This window comes from Plecotus auritus (assembly GCF_963455305.1).
Source record: "Plecotus auritus genome assembly, chromosome: 9".
Taxonomy (NCBI): domain Eukaryota; kingdom Metazoa; phylum Chordata; class Mammalia; order Chiroptera; family Vespertilionidae; genus Plecotus; species Plecotus auritus.
The window spans coordinates 126380804-126406648 of record NC_137783.1 but is presented as its reverse complement, the minus strand read 5'-3'; the positions used below and the strand labels follow the sequence as shown (position 1 = coordinate 126406648).

Below are 25845 nucleotides of genomic sequence, written 5' to 3'. Positions count from 1 at the left end.
GGAATGCTGCTGTGATGGCTGGAACTCTGGCAGCCACATGGAAGCTATTCCCTAAAGATGGTGAGGCAGGAAGATGGGAGCCTGGGCCCCTGATGACACCTGGAGCTATCCAGCCAGTGCTTGACTGTCTACCACTGGGCTGCTTCAGTGCATGCAAGTGAAGTCAACTTTTACCTGGGGGTTTCTATTATATGCAAACTCAATCCTAGCTATGTGTTCGTAACATATTCTGGAAAAGCACATATTTCTTTAAGGTGAGAAAACTCCCTTCTTATTACACAGACACCCCTCATGTGGAGGTTTGTTCTGGGAATTTTAGAGTACGAGGTGCCTGTGCAGAATAGGCAAAGAGAAAGCGCAAGCGTGTGCTAGCCCTGTGGCATGTGCTGTAAGTATTCAAATGCGTCTGGGCCCTTTAAAATAGAATTGCCTAAGTGCTATTATTTTCCAACCAGCAAAACTCCATCTCCAATGCACTATAATTAGTAACAGATAAGTGGTGTGAGGTGGCCCAAAGCTACTAAGGGGATTTCATTCTTCATTCCGGCCTCTGCTGCTACCCCAAATGTAGGACAACCATTCCCGGAATCTGAAAACTCCCAGTTGCCCACTTCTCATTAAAGATTTCCTGAGTGTGTACCATTCCCAGATTAGCAGACCTTGTCAACGGGACAGTGAGATGCCCTGTGGGAGGAGGTCTGACCCTTTCTGTCAAGGAGTGTCCCGGCGTGAGTCCCCTCCCCATGTGCCATCCCCCAGCTCCCAGATGCGACATAAACAAAACCGTAAGCCCACCGTGGCATCCGTGAGCTTCTCCCACTTAGGTGTGATGAAGTACCAGATCCCATCGCCAGCTCCAGGCAGGGTGACCCCTCGGATGAGCAGGATCACGAGCACGACGTACGGGAACGTGGCCGTGAAGTAAACCACCTGGAAGAGCCATGCAACAGAGGACTGGGTGGGGCGGGCCTGCAGCGGGTGCCTGAGGAGCATCAGCAGAGGCAGGGTGGGACCTGCCCCTGGACACGGGTGCCCGATGGGGAGGGCATCAGGTAGTTTCCCCAAACTCTGCTAGGGCTGGGGACACGGGGAAGGCACTGGGACCAAAGGTGACCCAGATGGAACCCAAAATAAAGTCTGTGGAAGGACACCCAAGGCTATGGGTGAGTCAGCCCCCAGTGAGGATGGACAGCTCACCCCACCCAGCAGCTGAGTGGACAGCTGCCTCCCTAACTCCTACCCTACCCTCTGCTTGAGGCCCCAATTCCACCATTAGAGATTAATCCTTTTAGCTTAAGCTTCCCATCCTTGTTCATAGTCACCCTGTCAGGTGAAAGACCCTGATCTGATGATCAGACACTTTTAGTTCAAATGGAACAGCATCCCTGGCTCTTCTGAGGAGCCTTGAGAGCCTGGACAAGCTATTGAGCCTTCTGAATCTCAGTTTCTGCCTCTGTAATAGAGACAAGGGCATCTTTCTTAAAAATAAGTAATTGTGAAGATCAAAGGAACCTCAGCATAGTGTCTGATTTATAACAGATGGTCATTAAATACAACTAAGTTCAACGAGCGTTTACCGAGGGCCTACATGAGCCAGGCATTAGATGCATGAGAATCCAGGGACTCATGACCTGGAAGACTCAGAGACAGCGTCCGAATAATGGGCTAAACCAGACACCTAGGACACAGTGACGTCCGGGGAGGGCACTGGGCTCAACCTGGGAGTTTACTAACAGGTTCATGGAGATGATGCAGGAGCTGGATCTGAGAGGCCAGTGAGGCGAAGAGAGGGGGGAAGGTGAAGGAAGTGAGTGGGCAAGCAGATGTTTGAGGGAAAAGCTCCAATCACTGTTGGGACAAAATAAAAGGTTGAGGCTAAGAGTGATGAAGAACTCCTATGTTGCCCTAACCGGTTTGGCTCAATGGATAGAGCGTCGGCCTGCGGACTGAAGGGTCCCAGGTTCGATTCCGGTCAAGGGCATGTACCTTGGTTGCGGGCACATCCCCAGTAGGAGGTGTGCAGGAGGCAGCTGATCGATGTTTCTCTCTCATCGATGTTTCTAACTCTCTATCCCTCTCCCTTCCTCTCTGTACAAAAGCAATAAAATATATTTAAAAAAAAAAAAAAAAAGAACTCCTATGTTCTTCCTTCCCATTAATGCCTCTCCATGGACCATGTGATCATTCCACCTTACAGGAGGCCTTGACTAGCAGCTGAAAGATATTCCCGGATTCAAGAAGTATTTGAGAAGTAATAGGAGCAGAACTTGGGGGCTGTGGTTGGATAGGGACAGGGATGCATGAGAAGTGCTTTCCTTCCTTATCTGTCAATCAAACCTGGGGACGGAGGAAGGGCCTGGGATCAGGACTTGGTAGATAAGAGAAGAGTAGGTGGTAAGACAGGTTTTACAGTCCCACGGGCCTAAGTTCAAATCCCAGCTCCTTCACTTATGAGCTGGGCTGCCTGGAGAAGGGACTTAACCTCTCTGAGTCTCAGTTTCCACACCTGCAAAGTGGTGATAATGGCAGCATATTCCTCACTGGGGCTGCTGGAAGAGTACAATGGGACAATCCATTCAAAGTGGCACAGGCCTGGGGGTCCTGGAAATAGAAGTGCCACTTGGTCTTGCCTAGGTCTCACCAGTCTTGATAACACAGACAACCTTCAGCTCACAGGCCAGTGGCAACCCAAATGTGCATTAAAAGACACCAGGAAGGCTGAGGGTAAGCTCCCATCCTGGCCCATCAAACCCTCTCTTATCCATGGGGTGGGCATGTACAGCCACTGAGTGAGAACTGTTGGCTCAGAGCCACTCCAGTCCCACCTGCACCTTCCATCCTGGGCACCTGCCCTGGGAGGGAGACAGAGACCCCACCATGCCCTGGCTGCACAGGCTCTAGGGCCTGGCGAGGAGGCTCCAGGTGGCAGGGACTGGCAGACACTGGGATCTCAGGGCTGAGGACAGATTTGGGAATTTGCAGGGAATAGGTTGGGGGTGAGATTAAGACATAACTCTTGGGATCATTTCATTAAGCATGTGGGGTAAACACAACAAAGACCCCTACCCTCAAATAGCTTACATTCCAAAATGGTAGAGTGGCAACCAGTAGTAATCATAACATCATTCGTGGCATATTAGAAGATGATGTGTGGAAAAGGAAAAAGTAGAGCAAAGCAAAGGGGGTGGGACATGCAGGGGAGGCCTCATTGAAAAGCCCAGATTTGAAGGACGTGAAAATGAGCCACTGGTATCTGGGAGAACACTGGAGCCTGGAACAGCTAGAGAGGCCCTAAGAAGGGACTGCACCTGACGCAGGAACAGCCAGGAGGCCAGAGTGTCTGGGGCAGAGCGGCAGGAGCGGCAGGCAGAGGGCAGAGGGGGGCTGGAGGGGGGGTGCGGGGAGGGGCGGGAGGGGCAGATCCTGTAGAGCCGTTACTCAGTGGGGAATGGGAGCTGCAGCAGGAATTTGGGCAGAGGAGTGACGTGCTCTAACACTTGAACCACACCCGGTGTCTAGGTGGCGAATATACTGCGGGCACCAGGGCAAAAGCAGGGGCCACTGTTGGAGGCCATGGCTGCACTCAGGCAGGGGAGGACTATGGTTCCAGCCAGGGTGTTTTGCAGGAACTAGGAGAAATGCTTTGCAGGGCGAGCCAACAGGATTTTTTGACCCATTTAATGTGGAATGAGGGGCGGGAAGCGGGGAGGCAAGGATGACCCCAAAATTTTTGGCCTCAACAACTGAAAAAGTGGTGTTGCCATTAGCAAAAATGGGGCAGGCTGCAGATTAAGGAAAACGAGTTATTTCTTCCTCCAAACCCAGTTACTCATCAAGGCCAACCTCTTTCGTTCTGACTAGACTGGAGGTGGGCTGGTCTCCTTTCTCTGCACAGCTACCTTTCCTAACAGGGGCCTCTTCCCTCCCTCCCCTCCCTCCACCCTCCACCCTCCACAGAAGTCGCCCCTCCCTCCTGCCCAGAAGCTCAGGGGTTGCTAGGGACTTGGGGGAGGCAGGCTCTCCCTCCTATTCTTGCCAAACCTGCCTCTCTCCTTCCTCTTAAGGAAGCCCTTCTACACAGAAGTTGTTATGAAATCAAAGGCATCTGAGATCTCAGGGAAGACTGCCTGCCCCAGGCTGCCCGGGCTGTCCCCGCAGCTGTAAGATGGGGCTGGGAGAGGAGATGCTATAGGGCGGGGCCCTGACCAGTCTGACCTCCCCACCCCACCAAGACAGCAGGGGTCACCTCCTGACCACGTGGGGCTGATGGGGAGTGAGGATGGAGGAGGCAAAGGAGAGGACATGACCCAGACAGCAGGGGGCAGGAAGAAAACCCCAAGGCTGAGTTCTCTCTAACCGGCAGAGAGAACTCTTCCCATTTCACTGCCGGAGACTGTACGAACATGACCCCCTCTGTGGACCGGCTATTAGTATTCCCATTTTGCTCAAAAGGAAACTGAGGCTCAGGTTCTGTCTCACAAGGGGTTAAATATCTCACTCAAGGTCTCCCAGCTGGAGCCAAGATACAAACCTGAAGCTTTCTAACTCCTATGTTCTTCCTTCCCATTGATGCCCCTCCATGGACCACATGATCAGAAATGTATGAGGCAGGGCCAGAGTTAGGAAGAGGCAAGGCAAGTGAGGCACTGAGAGTCCAAAATTTAAGGAGGCACCCACTCTCAGGGTCCAACTGGCACCTGCAGGAACCTGAGAGTGAGAGCCGCCTTAAATTTTACACCCTAAGCACTTGCTTGCACCCAGGTCTGGGCTCATGGTGTGTGGGAGGATGTGATCACTCTGTGGATCACTCTATGGATCGTGATCTTGCTGAACTAAAAGGGCCCACAGTTTGGCTTATAAATCCTGGGCACGCCTAAGTGTGAGTCGGGTGTGCCTGGGGGCTTTGTGCCCATTGGTCCCCTGTGCCAGGGCAGCTTCAGAAAGTACTGTCAGAGGAATTAAACTTGAACAGTAATGAATTACACTTGGCAGGAGTGGCAATGACTGGTTGGTCGGAGCCTGCTGGCCCGACACCTGACTCCTGGCCGCAACCTCCTCACCGAGAGAGCCCTGAACAGGTGGTCAGGTGAGGCCCCACCAGCCTGGGCTAGCTAATTAGGTTAGCGTTGTTAGCCCCTGAGGAGAAGGAGGACATCGCTGCTTAGAGATGGCAGTGTTTGTGGAATTTCAGTCACAAAGGAGCTCGGGCGGCATTGACCTTCAGGCTGCCCACTGGTCTCCCCTGCCTCTGGAATTCTAGCTGCTCAAAAGGGAGTGTGAGCCCTGGCTCAGCAGTGGTGTGGCCCAGGAGGCTGAGCTGTGTCCCATGCACCAAAAGGTCACTGGTTAGATTAACAGACAGGGCACACGCCCAGGTTGCAGGCTCGCGATACCCAGTAGGGGTCGGGCATGCAGGACGCAGCCAATCAATGTTTCTCTCTCATCCACGTTTCTCTCTCTCTCTCCCTCTCCCTTCTGCTATCTCTAAAATCAATAAAGTCATATTTTTAAAAAATAAAAGGAAGAGTGAGATCTCATAGGGAGCACTGAGCCAGTCTTGTCTCAAGGGCGCTGAGCAAGAGGAACTGAGTTTATCTCCCTGCAGGAGAAGGAGGACATCGCGGCTGAGCAATGGCGTGTTCATGGAATTTGAGTCACAAAGGAGCCCGGGATAATAAGAGGCCTCAGCCGCCATTCACCCAGGCTTCCAAACCACACTCCATGATTAACATTTGCACGCTCCAGAGCAGTGTCATCATTTCTGGTGGTATTCCTCATTTTTAAAAAACTGATCATCAATTCCTAGTTGGCAACCTTTCTTAATGAAGCAGATCTAAAAGAAAAATCTGCTCAAAAAAGCCCATACAATCTACCACCAAGGGCTACATTCTAAATCGAGGGAGGCAGTGGCTATAATGCCGTCCTAAACCATCACAAAGAACAGTGTGACCCTCGGGCATTACCCAGAGTGTCCTGAGGGTCCGGACTCCTTGCCTTCACACCCTGAGCTTGGGGTGGGAATCCCATCACCTCCAAAGGGCCAGCCGAGCGACAGCTCAGCAAGTCGTCAAGTATTTTGCTCAACCCAGATCCCACGGTGGGACTGTCAGTGTTGGTGCTGGGGGCACACGGGGCACGTGGGGCACATGGGTTGGAGGTTGGAAGAAGGGCATGAAAGGCTGAGTGTAGTGGTCGGGTTGAGAAGAAAGGATCATTTCACAATTTTGATCTTTTTCCAGCATCTTAGTAGCAGCAGTCACAGCCTGGCAGCCAGACCAAGAGGCAAAAGGCCAGCAGCACTCATCTAGCTCAGGAGGGTGACTGAGCCATGTCAGGGAGGGCCACCTGCTGAACAGAGTGGCAGCCGTGGCAGAAAGGAAGGAACCTAACCACAGTGCCCCCAGGAGCTCTGTGCACATCTGTCTCATTTAAGCCTTAAAACAGCCATGAACGACAGGAGTCAAGTCACTCCTAAGGCCCACAGCTACCCGGGGCCAGAATCTGAACAGCACCCACGTTTCGGGACTCTCCTTCCAGTGCTCTTTAACCTGCTCATGTCACAATCACCCCTAGGTAAACCCAATTTCTCGTAGGTAAACCCAATTTCTTACTTTTCCTGAAGACTTGATTCCTTTTGCCAGAGACGCATACACAATGACCCAAGCCAGGAATAGGCAGAAGGCTAGTGGCCATCTGATCTCCCCAGGATATTCGATCCCCGCAGAAATCTTCAGCACAAAGTACCTGTGAGTAGGCAAGAGAAAGGAGGGAGGGATGAGAGTCTTCCGGATCTAATCTCCCAGCAGAGCCAGAAGCCTCAAGCCAACTCGGCAACCGCACCTCCCATCAGGGACCTGACCAGATCAGGTTGTGAGTGATTCTCTAACCCAGGCTGTCTGCAGAGACCAACGAGATTGCCCCTGCTCTTCATTATGTGCTGGGGAGGCCACATATGGCCCCGGGGAAGGCTCCGTACAAGACTGTCAGCGCCACCGTCACCATGAGATGCCCCAGGAGAAGGACAACAAATCCCATGGCATTCGGGGGTCCCAGCACAGCCCCCCACGGCCTTACCAAGGGTGACGACTTTACAGAAGGCCACATCACAAACAGAAACTCTAAACTGTCCAGGATGGCTTTGGTGTGTTTTCTTTGTTGTTCTACTCTTTTATGAGAATGCATCCCAATAGTGTTTGCCTAGTTTTAAATGTAAAACTCAGTACAGGGTCTGTGTGTGCTGAAGAAGTCACCACCTGCCTGGAGACCCCACGTCCCTGGCAGCAGCTGGGAGCCTGGCCAAGGGTGGGCAAGCAGCTTCCCTCCTGGGGAGGGGAGGCAGCTATAGGACAGTGAGTTCTAGTAAGCGTCGAACCATCTCTGCAACTCCAAAGCAATCCTGTCACGCCTCCTGGATGAGGGGCTGTGTTGGGTGGTTGGTGGTTTCCTGTGACCTGAGCAAAGGCCCAGCCGGAACCCAGATTCTATGGGACTGCAGACATGACAGCCCAGAGCTTTCTGAAGGCAGCAGCACCGCCCTGCCCCCGCCCTCCACTCCCCGCAACCCCCCGCCCCGCTGCCGAGGGACCACCTGATAAGCTGTTTTGTAAGGCCTGGCCACACTTTTCTGAACAGGGGTGGCCACACTCTGGGGTGACAGAGCCTGTTTCAGTCTCCACGTCTGAGGCAACCTGGGCTCAAGAGCTTAGGGGAGCCCTAGCCAGCTTGGCTCAGTGGATAGAGAGTCCGCCTGTGAACTGAAGGATCCTGGGTTCGATTCTGGTCAGGGGCACATGCCCAGGTTGTGGGCTCGGTCCCCGGTGGGGGGCATGCAGGAGGCAGCCGGTCAGTGGTTTTTTTCTCTCATCATTGATGTTTCTGTCTCTCTCCCTCTTCCTTCCTCTCTGAAATCAATAATATATATATTTTTAAAGAGCTTAGGGGAAGTGAGCAAGGGTGGAAGTGAACTGGGCTCCCAGACCTTCCCTGGGCAATGAAAGGACCTCCCCATGTTCAAGGGTAAAGCACTTAATTCCACTGCACCTCGGCCACCTCAAATACCCCACCCTTTAAAAAGGGCTCGTGGATGAATAGCATTTCCTAATAACATTTCCTCTTGGAAACGAAGACTGGTCCCAGAGGACTAGTGAAAACCACAGAAAGCTAATTCTCAAATATTTAACAACACACTGAACCCTGTGGATTATGTGGTCAGACCTCCTCTAACCACCAGTCAGACTCAGCTTCTCAGTGCTCAGGGTCAGTCCACACACACCCTCACTGCTCCTATATCATCTTCAAAGGGATTATTTCATCTCTCAGCCTCACTCCCCTTCTGTCTGCAGGGACAAGCATGTCCCCTCTGAGTCTGCACAGAAGAGAAATCTGACGCAGAAATTGACAGCAACTAGGCAACTAGTAGAGATATTAGTGATCACTTTTAATCACAACCCAGGGCCCCACTGATACTGTATTTTATTTTATTTTATTTTATTTTATTTTATTTTATTCAGTTCGCTAACATTTAAAGTGGGAGACACATAGCAATTTGGATTTTACCTCTGACTTTACCTGTAACATGGAAGCTTGGCTGCACTGCCCACACTCCCACAGACAGGGATGTGAAGCCGAGCACCAGCAGCCACCCTTGCTCTTGGCTGACATCCTGTCCAGTTGGCCCCAGTCCCCACCCTTCTCTATCATCCTGCTCATCTGTACTTCGCTCATTAGCCTGTCGAGCAGCCAAATGCCCCTGCCAAGGCCCTGAGCACACAAGTGGACAACCCCCAACTTGAGGCCTAACTAGAGGACATTCTTCAGGTACCCTCTGCTGGGACGCTGCCTACACAGACCTCTCTTACGAAATAACTCCATGAACTTGACTAAATCGTCCTGTGGGGGCCGAGGATTTTCCAGGGTCCCTGGACATCAATCCTCAGCGTCTCTCAATACTGATGTAGAAAGTATAAAACTGGGTGAAACTGTTCTTTAAAAATGATTTCGTTCTTTACATCCTTGACCATAACTTGGTTTCTGAAGTTTTGCCTCTCTTTCCTTCTCAAATGCAGAAGAAAAAAACAACAACTAGTCAACGGAAGGTCTGCTTAGATCACAATGCATGCAGGTTTTGCAAAGTGTTTGTCACAACATTGTGAATTATAGCAGCAGCAATTCTGTCCCCACCAGCACTCTGCCAACTCTCACCTCCAGGCCCTGAGGCAAACAATCTGCTCTAAGAAGCCAAACTGGGGACAGTCTCTTCCTCAGTGATCACTCGAATGGGAAGGGAGGGTGCAAAGGGAGGCAGCCCACCCCTCGGGCCCCCACACCTCCTTCTGCAAGTCGAGCGTTCATGAGCTCACTGGGTGTCTCTGAGAAAGTAACACAAAGCCCTCTTACTTGAAGTACTCTTCACTGCCGCTGACAAACGTCTTATTGGCCTGGCTGGTGAAGTTAATCATGGTCAAGTTGGGATAGGCAGTCATGCAGAAGGTCGAGTTCTTGATCTGGATTTTGGGATGGTCAGTGATGACGCAGGAATCTGTAGGAGAGGACAGGATGGAAACACGGTGGCATCTATGCGGAAAATATACCCATGTGCCGTAGCAATTGAAAACCAAAAGCCAAAAAGATGTGTTAGATATTGAAGAGTAACTTCGGGAAAGTGTTAGCTGAACCAACCTAGATGGAGATGAACCGCAGAATTACCTTTTATGTGTCACGGACCCCAGAGCCCTGATCCGTAATGATAACAGTAGCTCTCGTTTATAGACACTCCCTGTGCGGTACGCACTGCACTGAGCACTTTATGCTTTGCAGGCTTTATCTCACTTAACGCTCACAACAGCCTATGCAGTGAGTACTAGTACCACTGTTTTTAAATTGAGGGAAAAGGCTCAAAGAGGTTAAGTAACTCTGAAATCACATAGCTAATGAGGAAGAGAATCGGGACTCCAACCCAGGTCCTCAGAACTCCATAGAAAGTAAATGGCTTGCAGAGATTAATTAGACATAAGCAAACTTCCTGGAGAGCTACTGCCACAGAAGGCTTACTTATACGTTCACCTTAAACCCACAGTCTGGCAGGATGAATGACACACAGTACGTACATATGACATTGTTTCCTACACACCCACACGGGCTAGTGGAGGCAGCAACCATGCGTGTGTTTGTGAGCCTGCAGCAGGACCTAATCCAGGGGTTCCCTGGGGGTGAATTTGTTAGTGCCAAATGGCTCCTGCAAAAGCTCCTGGGGCTGAGAACCACTACTCTTAGCGTCCTCAAAATGCCTTCTTATTCACTATTGTGTCCTTTAGTCTAATCAAATAACAGAGAGTTCCGGAAGGATTCCGAACTCATGGAAGCATCTGTTTCCCCCAGCAGTGACCTGAATGCAGACACTTAAATCGCCATCCACATCCCTTTTCTCTCCCTAAACACAGTATTTATCTCTTGGCCTCCTGCCCAAAAGTGCACCCACCCCCTAAGACTGAAGAGATCCCTAACATGCGGGCAAATGCCAAACTGCTTGTTTCCCAACGTGCCATTGTGAAGCACAAGCAGGCGGGCAGCTTCCCCGCTTTCCTGGCGGGGCGGCGTTTCTAGATCATCGCTGCTGCCTGCAGTACCAGGTCACGCGCTCCTGCGGCACTGCAGCAGGGCTCCCGGCAGCCTCCTGCAATACCCCGTACCACCGCCAGATGGCAGAAGCGTGCTTCTGCGACGTCAAGTCTGGCTCGAGCCATCAGAGAGCTCTGCAGGCCCAGCAACCCTGAACAAAGAGCGGCGATAATGATCATTCTAAATTGGAAGCTGTTTGAAAGGGATTCTCTTTACTCGGGCAATTATTAATAAATGAAAGGGTAGGGAGAAAAGGAGTCATTTAATTAAAGTTCTAATGAAAATTAGGCCATTCCAGAAATAGAAATGGTATTTATGTGGTTTCCGTTTTAAATGGCCCAGCTAAGCTCCTAATTTCACAGAACAGTCGCTGGTCTCACTTGGCAGGGCATGGATTATCCGTGTCCCATTACAGATACCTGGATGGTGGAGTCCCCCTAAGGAAGACAGTCTTTCTTACAAAATACACCTTAGAGATATGTGGCAAATGGCTTCTACCCATGGACAGGAGGTGGTCGGGTCCCTGGGGCTGGCATGGGTACCAGGTCCCAGCATCTGGATGGTGAGGCAGGGCTCCTGGGCAATGCGTCCCTAGCAATGCTGAGAGGGACCTGAGGTAAATACCTCCTTGCCATGGTTGAAGGTCACAACGGCAGCGATTCATCCCCTCTCTCCTGGGACTGGCTGCCTGCTATCACAGGGTAGGGTGGTTATAGGGTTTGAAGGAGAGGGTGAGCTTGGGAGGTTATTTGTGGAACACTGCATCCTGGAAGGAGTTGTTCTGTTTTCTCTCTCAGAGTGGCCCTTTGGGAGAGAGCCTGAGATACCCTTTGTCTGGACTCCCGACTTGTCCATCAGAGCAGTGTGGCTCTGAAGCTGCCTGTGTCTCTGCAAGTCAAACCATCATCATCTTTCTAAGTCACCCCAGGACCCCAAAGGACCAATACTACTTCTGCCTGGACCCCATAAGGGAACACGCACATGTGTACATAACATAGAAGAACAGATAGGGGGTACACACACACACACACACATACACACACACACACTTGCTTTATAACAAACAAGTGAAAAAATTTAAGAATGAGATAAGATCTGCCCAGCCTGTCCATATGCTCCCAGGGAATAATCAGTGGGAAATGTTCATTGTCTCTCTGCTGAGAGCTTGCATAGTTTTTCTGGTTTGTACATGTCCACTAGGAGCCTAGCTGTGCAGTGTTTTTACTCTGCCTTTAAAGTTTCCTGGGTATTGTGAGCCAGACTGGAAACTCCACAAACCCAGGGATATCCCCATCCACGTGCCAGGCCTAGTCTATGTGCTCAGCTTGCTTTAAAAAGCAAACAAACAAACAAAAACACATGCATACACATACAGGACTATCCTATATAATAAAAGTCTAATATGCTAAGTGTCCGGCCGTCCGTTCAACCAATCAAAGCATAATATGCTAATGATATGCTAAGGCCACTCAACCACTCACTCTGACGTGCACTGACCACTAGGGGGCAGACACTCTGACCAGTAAGTAGGTTAGCTTGCTGCTGGGGTCAGGCCAATAGGGACTGAGCGAGATGGGCTGGACACGCCCTGGAGCCCTCCTGCGGTCCCTCCCCAGCTGGCCAACCTCCTGCATCCCTCCCCATCCTGATCATGCACCAGTGGGGTCCCTCGGCCTGGCCTGCACCCTCTCGCAATCTGGGACCCCTCAGGGGATGTCGGAGAGCTGGTTTCAGCCCGATCCTGCAGGCCAGGCCGAGGGACCCCACTGGTGCACGAATTCGTGCACCAGGCCTCTAATAAAATAAATACATGTCCATGACATATAATGAAGAAAAGAAAGAATGTCCCCAAATGTGCCAGTGAACAGATTGTGTATCATCTTCCTATATGTTTTCTATCCATGCATATTTTCTTACGAATAATAAAGGTACGCTATAAGTCTGTATCTTGTTTTTACATTTAACACAATATGGTGAGGATTTCTCCATATTTTATGAATATTCATTCTTAATGACTATAGAAAACTTCATCGTATGGATGCACTATAATTTATTGGAACCATGGAATTATCCAGTAATTGCTGAATTTTTATCACAGGTGTAAGTGTTTCTGATGTTTTTCCAAGACTGGAAATATGGCTGCAATGAACAATCATGTATAGTCCTTAACTGTGTCTCTGACTCAAACAAGCTTCCTTTTTACCCCATAGAACCTCAGCTACAAATAGGTAGGGAACACCTGGGCTGATGTCACCCTGCAGGACTGAGGGAGTAGAACCTGCTGGGACTCTTCAGGAACCCTGGCTGAGCAGAGAATTAGGAGTCATGAGACCCAAACCCCTTGTGACTCACAGCCTGACACTCCCACTCTCTGAGCCTTCAAGTCCACTTTCTCACCTGCAAAACAGTGATCATGTCACCTGCCCCTTGGAACTCTTGGGCACTTATTACAAATAGCAGAACCGTCATTTATAAAGCTACTTTGTGGATTAGGAAGCATTTAGCATGGTAGTTAGGACCAGGGTCTTGGGAGGCAGGTACTTGGTTCAAATCCCAGATCTACCACAGAACTATCTCTATCACCTTGAGCTCCAGTTTTTATCATCTGTAAAGTGAAAATAATATTGGATGCCATATGTTGGTTTATTGTTCATGTTAACATTGGTAATACGAGTAAAAGGGTTTAACAAGGTGCTTGGCATTGAGTAAGTGATGCTGGGTATTATTATTAAGTGTTAAGGTGCTGCACAAATATTGGTGGATATTGTTAGTAGAGGAGAATGGTGTTGCTGAAATACTATCCCTCCCGGGGCACAGCTGCAGGCTCCGATCACTATGGTCCCTGAGGGAAGTCCCCAGGGAAGCAGACACTGAATCAAAGCAGCAGCCCTCCTCCAGCAGGCACTCCCCTGAAAAGTGATTCCCCTTTCTGGCACAATCTGGAGGGAACAAGCTGGGCTCTGGCATGACGTTGAGATATTTCTCCATTCCAGGCCCCACATCCTGGGAGATGCCCTTTGCCTACCATGGCCACTATCTTCAGGGAGCCATCTGGCAGCTGGGTTTTGGTTGTGAATCTAGGAACAGCTGCCCAGTGGGGTTCTCTCATACAGCAGCTTTGCAGAGGTGGCCACCAGGATGTGGGCAAACTGCACCCTAGTGCTCCTACTCTTGGGTGTACCTGGGGAACCTTAACAATACAGGCTCCTAGGCTCCATCCCCAGATCATCTGAATCATTGGTCTGGCATGGACACTAGTGACGTTCAATTTGTTAGTTCCCCAGGTGAATTTTATTTATTGCTATATCCCAAACACCTGGAGTAATGCCTGGTACACAGTAGGTACGCAGGCAATGTGCAGCAGCTCAGGTAGAAAACCACTGCTCAAACCTAAGAATACGTCAACATGGAGATTAAATAGATGAGGACACTGAGACCCAGAGAGTCTAAGAGACACTTACTCCTGCTCATACCACTAGTGAGCCCCACACCTGGGAACCCCCACAAATCCCCATCTCCATTTCTGAGCACGTCCAGGTGCACAGGGTTTGAATTTCATGGGCACACGTCCCTGGTTTTAACTCTTCTCCAGTCTTACTCAAAGCCTCTGCCGGGGAGCTTGGTCAGGTAAGTATGTACGTGATCACGTGTGTGAAAATACTCCAGTGTGAACGACTGTATGTGCCTCTCTCTGGAGGGGTGGGAGGGAAGGATGCACCTTTCTCTCTTAAACACACCCCAAGGGTTAAATAATGTCCGAGTTCTGCAAGGGCAAAAGAGCTGATTTGGGGGCCAGCAATAAAAGCCAGTCTATAGAGATCACAGGATTCTGCCCTCAGCACAGTCCAGCTTAAGGGAAATGACAGATCGCCTGGGGAGAAGACACCACTTGTCTATGGGGCCTGTTAAAAGGACCAGAGCCTTCAAAGGTGACTGATAGAATTAGCACCTTCCGTTTGTAGAGTTTTATACTTTTCAGCTGCCATCATCATATCCTTTCATTTCTTTTCTCCTTACAGCAATCCCAGGAGGTGCGCAGGATGAAGGACATTGTTACTGTTTCTGTTTTGTAAATGAAGAAAACTCAGACTCAGAGGAGAGAAGTTACGTGGCACGGATACAGGTGTTCTTGGGGCTGGGATGTTTTATGGACCAGGAAGCCTTGCCCACGAACCAGCCTGTGTCTCCTCACACTTACTACTCACCCTTGACCCAACAGGCTGACCCTGCTCCCAAGTCCTCATGTGCCCGCGGTTTGAAATACCTAGAGACACTCCCTTGTCTCCCAGGCAGAATTCCTCTCTTCTACTATTACATTGTGCACCTTTCTACCAAGGGCTTTAGTTGAAGTGTCTGTTTCCATATGAGCAGTATTTTGTAAAGTGTAGACCCAGAATCACTTGTATCAATCACTTCCCTAGACTTTAGGACCTCATTGCTTTTCAAATTGTACTACACATATGAGTCACCTGGGGACCTTGCTAAAATGCAAATTTCCCAACCCTCCCCACCCCAAATCTAATAAATCAGACTCTAGTGGGCCTGCAAATCTGCATTTTTTTAAACAAACACTCCAGCTATTCCTGAGCACACAAAAATTTTATGATCCCTTTCTAGGCCATGAGTTCGTTAAATATTAGAATTAAGTATATTTGGTGTTGTTTTTTTAAATCTCTGTGCCCCCAGCACCTAGCTTAAGGCAGGCAAACATAATATGTGCTCAGTTAATCTTCATTGAATGAATGAATGAGTACTTCACCTAATGTAGGTATATCCAAACTTACCTAATAAAAGTCTGGTTTTATCTTTGCATTCTGGCGTGTTCCAAGGGTTGTTGCAGGAGCCCCAGGGCAGCACAGCCACAAAGGAGGCAAACAGGTAGAAAAGTGTGTAGCAAATAATCACGTTGTAGTATATGGCTATTAGGACAGAGATGATCAGCATTGCAATGCCACAGCCTGTGGAAGCAAAATTTCCAGGGAATCATTTCATCCCAAATCTTACGGAATTCTTTCAATGGGGCCCGGGTGGGGACAGGTCTTGGTTCACTTGTACAGAGGGATACACTACTAGTGGTGACCTTTGTGTTTTCAAAGGGCATCGAGGCATTCTGCCAGGAATGGAACATGCCAGAAGTGATCATGGGTCATTCTTTAGTGGGACCCAGAGGTGGTATTGATCAAATAAAGAAGGAAGGAATGAGTTCTACTGATCACCAAAGCAGGTCTCCCTCCCTTTGGCCGGAGAGAGCAACGTGAGGTGGAGGAGGCTGAGAGGCAGGGGGACTCACCTTGCAGGGCTGGTATGGCCTTCCACACAGACACTGGCCCCTGGCTGGCAAACTGACCCAGCGACACTTCTAAGAAGAAGATGGGCAACCCAGCCAGAGCCAGCATCATCAGGTAGGGGATGAGGAAAGCACCTTGGGAAGAGAGAACGGGGAGTGAGAGCCCTGGGAGGCCAAGGCCAGGCTTTGGCCCACTTTCCCCCACCTTTTTCAGAGAGCTTTTGATGGTCCAGCTCCACCACAGGCACCCAGGGACATTTAAGACATTTCACCCTTGTAAAAAACACAAGAGTTCCCTGCAAACACACTCCTTTTTTCAATTCCCCACTGGATGAGTAGCTAGGATTGTGTGCTGGCTGTTTTAGTCTTTTTTTTTTTAATTGTAGTACTTCAGTGTCCCAAAATTAAGTCCTTCCTGTGTTCCACAAGTCCATACCTTTGACTCATTGCTGGAGTTGGATTTGGTGAAATCTCACGATCTCTATAGCACCCCCACCCTCCAAGGACTTAACATCTGGGAAGCCAGACTTTGGGAGCCCTCCTTGGCTTACAACCCAAGTTACCTAGTTACCTGCACACCTTCTACCAGCCAACAGGGCCTGCTCTGACAGACAGGTGGCCAGGCACCCATTCCTCTCCCACCACCGCAGCCACCACACACTTCTCAACTTCCCTCTCCACATAAGAAGTCCCTTCCATTCTTCAAGGTCAACTCAAATGCTTCCTCCTCCAAGAAGTCTCCTTTGTCTCTCCCCCCAGGCCCTGAGCACTTGACAATATTGATGTAGGTATCTCATCTAGACTATGGCTTTCTTTCCCTTAGAAGATTCTGTGAGAACACTGTGCCCAACGGAATGAAGCTGATCCTTCCTAGGGCCCTCTTTCTGTTCACCCTCCTCCCAACTTCCTGCCTGGAGGAAAGACCTTTTCTGTCACAGGGGGGTCCCCCCCCCCCCCCAGAGGTTCTCCAGGACAGGAAGGCCCGGTGGCAGGCAGCAGCACTGGGCTGCTGAGGAGTAAAATTAGGGGTCATGATGTGGTTTGTGCAATCCTCTTCCGCTCCTGGGAAGAAGGCAGTGAGCTCTCCACCCCACGCTGAGGGCTTCAGAGCCCTGGAGCCGCAGTGCGGAAAAGTGGGGCTCTCCTCTGGCGCCTGGCTGGGTGCGCAGCTCCGCAGCTCCGGAACCTGGGCGTGTGCACTACCCCGCAGTTTGCAGATCCCAGGCTAGCAAAGCCAGGGCACTTTCACTGATCAAACTGGCTTGACTGGAACTCCGTCCCTATGCAATCCTGTGTACCCACTGCCCTTCCTGTCACAGAAAGCTTTATTAGAGCACCTTTCTTTCACTCGGTTCCTGCACCCTGGTCTAGGGACTCCCTGAGGAAAACAGCGGAAACCTGGAAACCCGGAAACCCGGCTGTGGTGCCCTTAATTGGGTGGCCACACACATTTTTTCGGTTTCCAGGGCACCCTGATTGCAAATGCTCTGTGATCCTCATAAGTACTCGTCAGCTTGTCCTAATTTGGAATTGGGAGGAGGGGCATTAACATATTTTTCCCTTTCAATTGTCCTGTGGTGCAGTATGTGTCCATTGTCCCTTTGCACCAAATTCTGCCTGGAGCCCATCCAAGAGACAAAAACAAAACAAAAAACAAACAAACAGGACAGAACAAAACTTAAGCTGCCTAACCTGATGGGGTGAGAGGCAAGTTTAACAGCTGTGGGAGGGAGTTCCAGGTGCAAATTCCCATTATAACAACCCGCAGGGGGGCAGCCACTGGCCCTGGGCATCGGGAGGGCCAGCCAGGGATGTCGTGTCCCTCCTTCAAGGGCACAGAGAGGTACAGCAGATCCTAGAGGCCTGGCAGCTGGTGCTTGCTCACTGGTGTCCTCACCATTTCAGCAATGCTTGTCTTTCAAAAGCATTTCCTCCACCCAGTTAGGGCAAATGAAACGAAACCCACTTTTTAGACTAAGTGATTTTGCTCGTCAAACTGTGCCGCTGGTGTCCAAGGGGACGTTATGTGTGGGGATACTTCTGAGAGAGTTTTCAGAGCACAGCTCCTAGCCCTTCTCAGCTCACACCTGGTTCACCAGCAGCCAGCGTTCAGCACCACCCAAGTGCCCATTCCCAAGGTCTCCCGTGTAGGCGGGGATTTCCAAGTTATACTCTTAAGGCATCCTGAATTTGGTGTCCAGCACCACACAGAGTCTGAACTTCCCTGCATCAATGCCCACTTGGCTCAGGATCCAGACCCCCTCCCCACAGAACCAGTGGGGGATCATGCGGGCCCACCTCTTCCCCAAACTCTCTCCAGATAAAAGCCTCTTGGATCTAGGGTGAAACAGTGACTGAAGCTCCTGCCCTCTGGCTTAGCCCTGTTGCCTCAGGGGATGGGGCTGGAGTGTGAGGAGGTTGTTTTGAGCCTCCCCTCAGGGCCATCCTAGGGCTCTGGGTCCCTCCCCCAACCCCCAATGCCCACCCCACAGCGCCACAGGCGGAAAGACCGGAAAAGCCATACCTCCCCCGTTCTGGAAGGCCAGGTAGGGAAACCTCCAGACATTGCCCAGCCCCACTGCATACCCCACCATGGACAGGATGAAGTCCAGTTTGCTGGACCAGTTCCCTCGGGCCTTATTCTCATCCCCTTGCTCGTCCTCCTGGGGGCGGAAAAGCACATTGTTGGATAACAGCCCTGGGTTGGTCAGCAAGCAGGTCCCCTTCCAGCCCCCCGCCCCCCTGCTGAGGGTCTTTCCCAGCAAGCAGGCCCCCACTTGTCAACCGAGGATGCATCAGCAAGCAGGACCCCAATTCCAAAGAGGGAATGCATCTACAAGCAGGAACCTCACCCCTCAACTCTACACTGAGAGTCTTTTGGCAAGCAGGCTCCCAACCCTGATCTGAGATCCATCTTAAACAACCCCTGAGCCCCTCTTGCCCAAATCCTGCAGTCAGGACACACCAGCAAGCAGCCTTCCCCAAACCTTGAACGAGTTGATTGATCGCAAGCAGATCCCTCCATCCCCAACCCCTGACCAAGAGTTCATTAGGCAAGCAGGCCCCCAATATCATGCCCAGAGTCTCCAGCAAGCAGGTCCCTAACCAACCCACCCCTCCCCACCCAAACCTCTCAACACACCCCTTCCCCAGCTCTTTCTCCCTCTGGAGCTTGTGCTAAGGCCAGAGAGAGAACTGCAATGCCTGAAGCCAGCCAGAGCCCCTGCCTCCCTTTCTCTGCCAAAGCCTGCAGGCAGAATCTACCTGGTTGGTTAATTTAGGGGAGGGGATACTTTCGGCATGGGGGTAAGGGAGATGGGCAGGAGGGAGATGTGTGAATTAAAAAGGGGGGATAATAGAGAAGTGGATATGGTAAGAGATAGGACACTTAACGCCTTGAATTCTGATCTAAATATCACTATTTATGAGCTATATAGTCCCCCAAGCCACTTGCTCTCTCTGAGTCTCTGTGTCCTCATCTGTAAAATGAGAGCCTTAGAACAGCTATCCCCTGAGCACCTTCCAGCTCCAGCTTTGGGGCTTACCTCTGCAAACTCACACTAAGATGCTTTTGGGGGGCCATACCTGATTCTGGAATGTCTAACTACTAAGCAGAAAAGCCACCTCAACTAAAACTCTGAAAATGTTCAGGACACCAGACACCCCATAAAGCTTCTAGGACCCAGCCACTGCATGGCTTTCATCTCCTCAGTCACCATCCACCTCTATCCTAGCAACCCAGGATGTCCCACCCTGGTCCACAGACCAAGGAGGATGAAAAAGCAGCTGTCAGGAGGTGAGGAAGTCATGGGAGAAAGGCAGGCTGAGGTAGGTGTCAGAAAGGCAACAACAAGATGGGCAGAGCTAAAAAATAGGCAAATGCAGGGCTTGATCTATACTGAACATCTTTAACATCCCCCTGCATTCCTCCCACACGTACTGGCCCCATTCCCACCTCCACCTCCACCTCCCATTCTTCCAGAGCTAGAAGGGTGGGAGTTCCAGCGGCTTTTGCCGCAGTGCGGAGGTTAAGAAGATACGAGAAACAAAAATCTGCCTCCATCTGAGGTTACACTGGTGGGCACATGCTGTCAGAGGCAGTGAACACACACAGATGAACACTCCAGAAGTGCTCCCCGCAAAACAAGGACAGGGTGGAAGAGCCAAAGGGTCTGTTCATTTCTAGTTACTCTAACAGCTGAGCTCCTGCTGCATGGGTCTGTGGATAAGTGTGCGTGCGTGTGTGTGTGTGTGTGTGTGTGTGTGTGTGTGTGTGAGAGAGAGAGAGAGAGAGAACGAGAACCAACACTAGAGTGACTACAAACAGAAGGGCTATATAAATCCAAAATCTCACCCAGATGGATGTTCTGGTTTAGGCACCCACCACTGCACACATGCCTAGCCCTTGAGCCCATGGAGGAGAGGAGATAGTAGAAAGGCAGGAAGGGACGAGCTGAAGTAGGTGGAATGAGACAGAGCAAAGAAGAGAGCGGAGGAAGGAGAGAGACTGGGGGAAACTGGAAGAAGACCAAGCCTATGTGGGAGAAGGGACCACCGGTAATAGTTGCTAATCTTTCACCCAGGATTGGGGTTTGCTCTGTGGGTTTTTCATGCCTCTGGTTGAGCATAAAGGATCAAATGCAGAGCTGGTTCCAGGTTTGTGGAGCCTGAAGCTTATACAATTGAGGGGGGGGGGGGGAACCATACAAAATTATGATGACAAAATTAGATACCATATTTATTTTATTTTACTTATTTTGGGGAAAGCCTTGAAACTTAAGTTTCGGGAGCAGGCTCCTGAAAACCCAACTCTCATCAAATGAGTTCTCACGTGATAAAGGGTAACTCACAGTGAAAAGACTACAAAACTTAAACGAGTATTTCCTCTGGGTTTTTCTTCTTTTTTAATTAAGAAAAATAATTAAAGACCGGGTTATTGGCAAGTGGGGGTTGTCTTCGTAAGGGGGTAGGAATATATCTGCCTCAATTGCTTCATCAGGCTGCGCCCGGTTTCTGCTTCCACTGAGGCTGGGAAGGGACAGGGAGCGGCAGGTCCTGAGGTCTACCCCTCGGGCAGGGACACTACAGCCCCACTGCCCTGAACTGGAGACCCCAGCGCAGTGCGAGCTTCCGAAGCCCCAAAGCTGCCGTCAGCACCCATTACCGGACACTGCCAACCAGTCTCCGCATCAGCACACGTGCACCCGCCACTGCCCGCTCCCCTCGCGCGCCTGGGGAGCAGGAGGCTGCGCGGGCCGAGAGCAACCTGCTTACCTGGGCGGCAGTGGTCGCCACGCTGCCAGGCAGCACAGACGTGATTCCATCCGTGCCCAGCACCACGGTGCTCTGGCTCATATTCACCCAGCCCACGGCTGGGGTATTGTTCCGCTCCAGGGTGCCCTTGCCCACACTCACGTCCGCATCCTCCTCCAGGCCCCGAAGGGCCGGAATCTTACAATGCATCGCGTTGCCCGGCCCTGCGCCCCCAGGAGGGGCAGCCTGCGCGCCGTGAGTCTCGCTCGAATCCCGCAGAGGCGCGGAGGGGGCTGGCGGCCTCGGCCTCGGGCTACTGAGTTTGCAAGCCCCCAGCCCCTGACGTTCAGCCTCACAGGCTCGTGCATCGAGGGACTGGAAAGTTTGCGCGCCGGTGGAAGCCGACCTGGGCACACTGGGCGGCGTGGCTGAGGCTGCGGGAAGGTCCTGCTCCGGGCTGGTCCTGGGCGCGCATGAACCCTCGTGGTGGCCCAGCACCGCCGCCGCCTCAAGGCTGTTGGCTGGTTGTTTATTCATTTCCTTGGGAGCACCGCAATCCTGCAAATACAACGTGAAATTCGTGCAAAAAAAAAAAAATCAAGGCAGCTTTGAAATGAACCTGTGTCTACATATAGAGATGTTCACAGCTCAGGTCCAAACACAATATCTACGGAACACATTGAAATCTGGATTTTTCTTTCCTTTTCCAAGAAAAACTGCAGTCAGTATTTTTCAATTTGCCTGTCGGGTCAATAACCAGATGACATAAGGAAGCTAACATTCTCCTCCCTGACAGAGTGGAACTAGGAAAAGAGGCAGAAATGGGTTTTTGGAGTGTAAAGGGGAGGGTGGAAATAGCCTACAGTCACGAGCTCCCGCCCTCTTTGGATTTCACATCACGGCTGTAGGGTGCCCATGTCCCCATCGCCATTGTAGAAAGATTCTTTAATTTTCCGCCCCATTTCCTTTGTCATTCAACAATGCACACTGCCTCTTTTTTTCTTCCCATAAGCGATAGTCAAGCTGCGGCCACAAAGCTGATGCCCTGGCACCTGCGAGGATTTCAGGCCAAATCGTTTGTGCGAATCCCAGTGATCCAAAATCCACCCCTGCCCGCCAGGTAGCAAAGGCAGGGATAGCAACAACCACCCAACAACAGTGACAAACCACACTTAAAACACTAGGTTTGTTATCTTGCACAATCTACATTCACTCCCAGATTCCCAGATTCCCAGACATGTAAAAGAACATGCAAAGTGCCCGCCTCCAACCCAGAATACCTATTTACAGAAGTCTGATATCCTTCATGGCCCTACACCTGCGTGGGGGCCAAAACTCATGACTAATTTTCATTTGCTTTCTCCCAACTGAGGTTCAAATTAAAAGAACTACCAGCGGTGGTTTTTCCGTCTGCTTTCTTCCTTCTCGTTATCTTTCAAGGTTTCCTAAACATTAGTACCAGAAATTACTGTTATACTGTGAGAATAATCGTATTATCGTCAGCTCATCCACACACCTCTCATCAAGTCTTCTTGCACAAGTGCACATAGCAGAACTCCTTAATTTGCACCAATCTAAGTACCTTGACTCCAGCAAGCATTCTTATCTCAGCCTCTAGGACCCAGAGCGACTATCCTCCTACCGGCATCTGATTTCAGCACCGAGGACAGTGCTGAGAATCCGCAGGGTGGGTGACCCCGCCAACCGCTCAGCTCCATACCTTCAGAAACCTCTTGAACCTCAGGTGATGTTCACAAGTGCAAATACTACGGCTGTGACAACCGTCCTCCCTCCTTCTTCCAAAATGTACAGACCATTTCAAAAAGAAGTATTCAAAACGAATCTGCTCCTCCTAACCCCGCAGCCCCCTCTCTTAAAAGAACAACAAAAAAGCAAACACTCACCATGTCTGACACCGGCAGCAGATTGAATAGGTAGAGAGAGTGAAACCAGCTACTGACAAGACTGGCTTTGACTCCAGCAAGAGAGGCGCTTTCTATATCTCCTTAGGAAAGGCGAGGTTTGCGTCAGTGCAAAGCAAGGTGCCCTTCGTTTGACATTTTCTTGATAATACAAGTTTGATAAATCATTACCCCCATGGATTCGAGTTTTAAAGGGACAACAGCCGTGAGTACGCTGGCCCGTTGTTGTCACTCGGGAGGGAGGGGGGCTGCGTGTTCAGCGTGACTCATGTGGGTCTGATTACTAAACCGAAGCCAGCGGGAGGAGATGACAGAAGTTTGCCTCTCCCTAATTAAGGAAAACATAGGAAGGACACGTCCCACTGCACCCAAGGCGAGGCGCAGAGCGGATTGGGCTGCTGAGGTGGGCGCGGGGGAAGGAGTTACATCACCGTCATGTTTCCATCTTTCTCTGCTACTACATCCGTAGCTGCCTCTCCAAATCTGCAAGCAGAGGATTCCACAATATTACCCCCCAAACGATGGGGGGTCTGCTTGTAGCACCACAGCTCTGCGATGGCTGCCGCACAGGGGTGCTGCTTGGATAAGGGTGTTGTACCCACCTGCGTGTATGGGGACTTCGATTCTCACAGCCCTACCCTTCCAGACAACCAGGGTTAGAGGGATCCTGGACTTTCGCTTAAAAATTGAGGTCTACCATTTGCATTCCTATTTTATCTCTATTGACACAACAGACATCCCTGGGTGAAATTACGATTGCTCTCAATGTATTTGTTAAGCTCCTCTGAAAATATTTTAGAGAAATTAAAAGGAAAGTATCTTCAACACCAACCTGGTTCTTAGGTCACTTTCAAAGTCAAAGGAGACTCATGTTTTCTTAGCCCTCTCAATAAAAACTCACCGCAGCTAGGCCTGGTTTGGAAGCGTGAGGTCTTATTCACCCTCAGAATCAGGATCCCCGCAGCCAGGTGGCAGGGCTGGCCATCCCTGAAGCCATGGGAAGGTGTGCTGCCCTACTCCGGCGGGGGTGGGGGTGGCCGTGGCGATAAAAAGAGGGACTTTCCTTTGGGTGCAAAGCAATGGGGAAACACCTTTACAAAGAAGGTGTAGTTTGGAGAATGGAAGAGGATTCGTAGGTAAACCGCTTCCCCCTCCCTCCCCCCCGCCCTGCCCTCCTTCCTGAGGGCCTGGTTCGGGTAACCCCTGGCCCCCGGGATGGGGAGCTACAGAAAGCACTCAGTCCCTTCTTCTCCGCCAGGCCAGCATCCCGACCCGCCGCCTCGGGGTCGGCGCGGTTGCACCGGCTGGACCTGGACCGTCCCCACGCAGCGGGAGGGCAACGCCGCGGGGTGCGGGCGAAAGCTGCAGCGGCAGATTGTGGTGGGTGCCTGGGGCGCCGTGGAGGCCCCTCCCGCCACCTTCCAGTGGCTCGCTGGCGTTCCCACGCCCTGCTCCCAGGCTCGCCCGCTGGGCCCTCTGATGGAAGAAGGCTGGGGATGCAAGGTCCGCACTGATATTGAAGGAGGACAGGTTCCCTGAAGAGACCCTCCTTGAGAGCTGCTTTGCGGGTTCCAGGCCACGTTTATTGTAGTTTTGAGTTAACATTTACTAAGTTCTCAACATTGAACCACTGTGCAAGAGCTTTCCATGAATTAACTCATTTAGCATTGACAACAACCTTTGAGAAACTCCCAGTTTTAAAGCTGGGGAAACGGAAACTCATAAAATCTCCTTTGACCCTAGAAAATCTCCCAACCCCTTTCACGGGGCTGGGCCGGGCGGAGAGAGAAGCACCTAATTCTCCCTGGAGGCCCGCGCCGCTCCGAAGGAAACCAGGCAAGTGAAAGAGACAGGGTGGGTCTGGTGAGTTTTGGCTGAAGACGGTCAGGACAGCAAGCGGAGCCAAGGAGCCCTGGGGCGCGCGCTTGGACTCGGTGGGCGCTGGGAAACACCCTGGACTCTGGGAGCCACGGGGAAACCTGGGGAGAGGGGCCTGTTCAGCGCTTCATTCAAAACAGATCCCCGTTTTCATGGAGCCAAACCAGGATGCGAGAACTGGAAGGGGCGGCCCAGCAGCCCTGGCTTCCCCATCACGAGGCACACCCCCTCCAAAGCTCCGCGGGCCCTGGACCAGCTTCCACCAGTCACGACTATGAAAAGTTCTAGCCAGTTTCCTCAATTTGCATTTGAGCCACTTCCGCAAAATGCCGCGTGATCGTTGAGCTTCCACCCAGCACGTCCACATTCTGGGCGCACAGATGTCCCAGGCCAGCGCCCCCGGAACAGGGAGAACGCCCCCAGCCGCGACTCTGGGTCCGAGTGACGCCACTCCCCACTCAGTCCCCAGGCCTGACGTTTAGCCTGCGGGCCCTCCCCAGCCAAGTGCGCACTTGGGTTCCTGCGTGAGGCCCGCCGTGCTTCTGGCTGGTCGGAGGTGGTTGACGCAGGAGGAACGCAGCCGCCTGGGGAAGGGGAGGGCTTTGGCAGAAGCTCAGCTTTGGCTCCCTACCTCCCCCGCGTCCAGCCGCAAGGTTCTAGAAAGGAGGGGCCCCATGGAGAGGGGTGGGAGGGTCTAGCCAGCAGCCCAAGAAGGTCGTTTTGAATCCAAAGCGGGGGCGGAGTGACGGGCACCAGCCGGCGGCAGGGTAGGGCTGGAGGGCTGAAGTGGGCGTGCTGGGGGGGGGGGGGGGGGAGGCCAGGGACAGCTCAGGCACAGGGCTGTGAGTCTGTGCTCGGTAAGTGCCAAGGACGGAGCCTCAGTGTTAA

General features: G+C 51.4%; 1 protein-coding gene across 3 annotated transcripts in view; it reads right to left on the bottom strand.

Moving 5' to 3' along the window:
• SLC6A5 (solute carrier family 6 member 5) overlaps positions 1-23999 on the bottom strand; it is a 48635-nt gene extending 24636 nt beyond the window's left edge. Inside the window, exons 1-9 of one of the 3 annotated variants that reach the window (XM_080641132.1) lie at positions 23981-23999; positions 23062-23162; positions 21179-21715; positions 18429-18567; positions 15908-16039; positions 15402-15575; positions 9397-9538; positions 6612-6744; positions 796-930 (exon numbers count right to left, since the gene is read on the bottom strand). In XM_080641132.1, coding sequence (XP_080497258.1) covers positions 796-930; positions 6612-6744; positions 9397-9538; positions 15402-15575; positions 15908-16039; positions 18429-18567; positions 21179-21715; positions 23062-23064 — 1395 coding nt within the window. In that variant the 5' untranslated portion in view covers positions 23065-23162; positions 23981-23999. The other 2 variants (XM_080641131.1, XM_080641130.1) reach the window with 2 other exon arrangements.
• Between the last annotated feature and the right edge of the window lie 1846 nt (positions 24000-25845).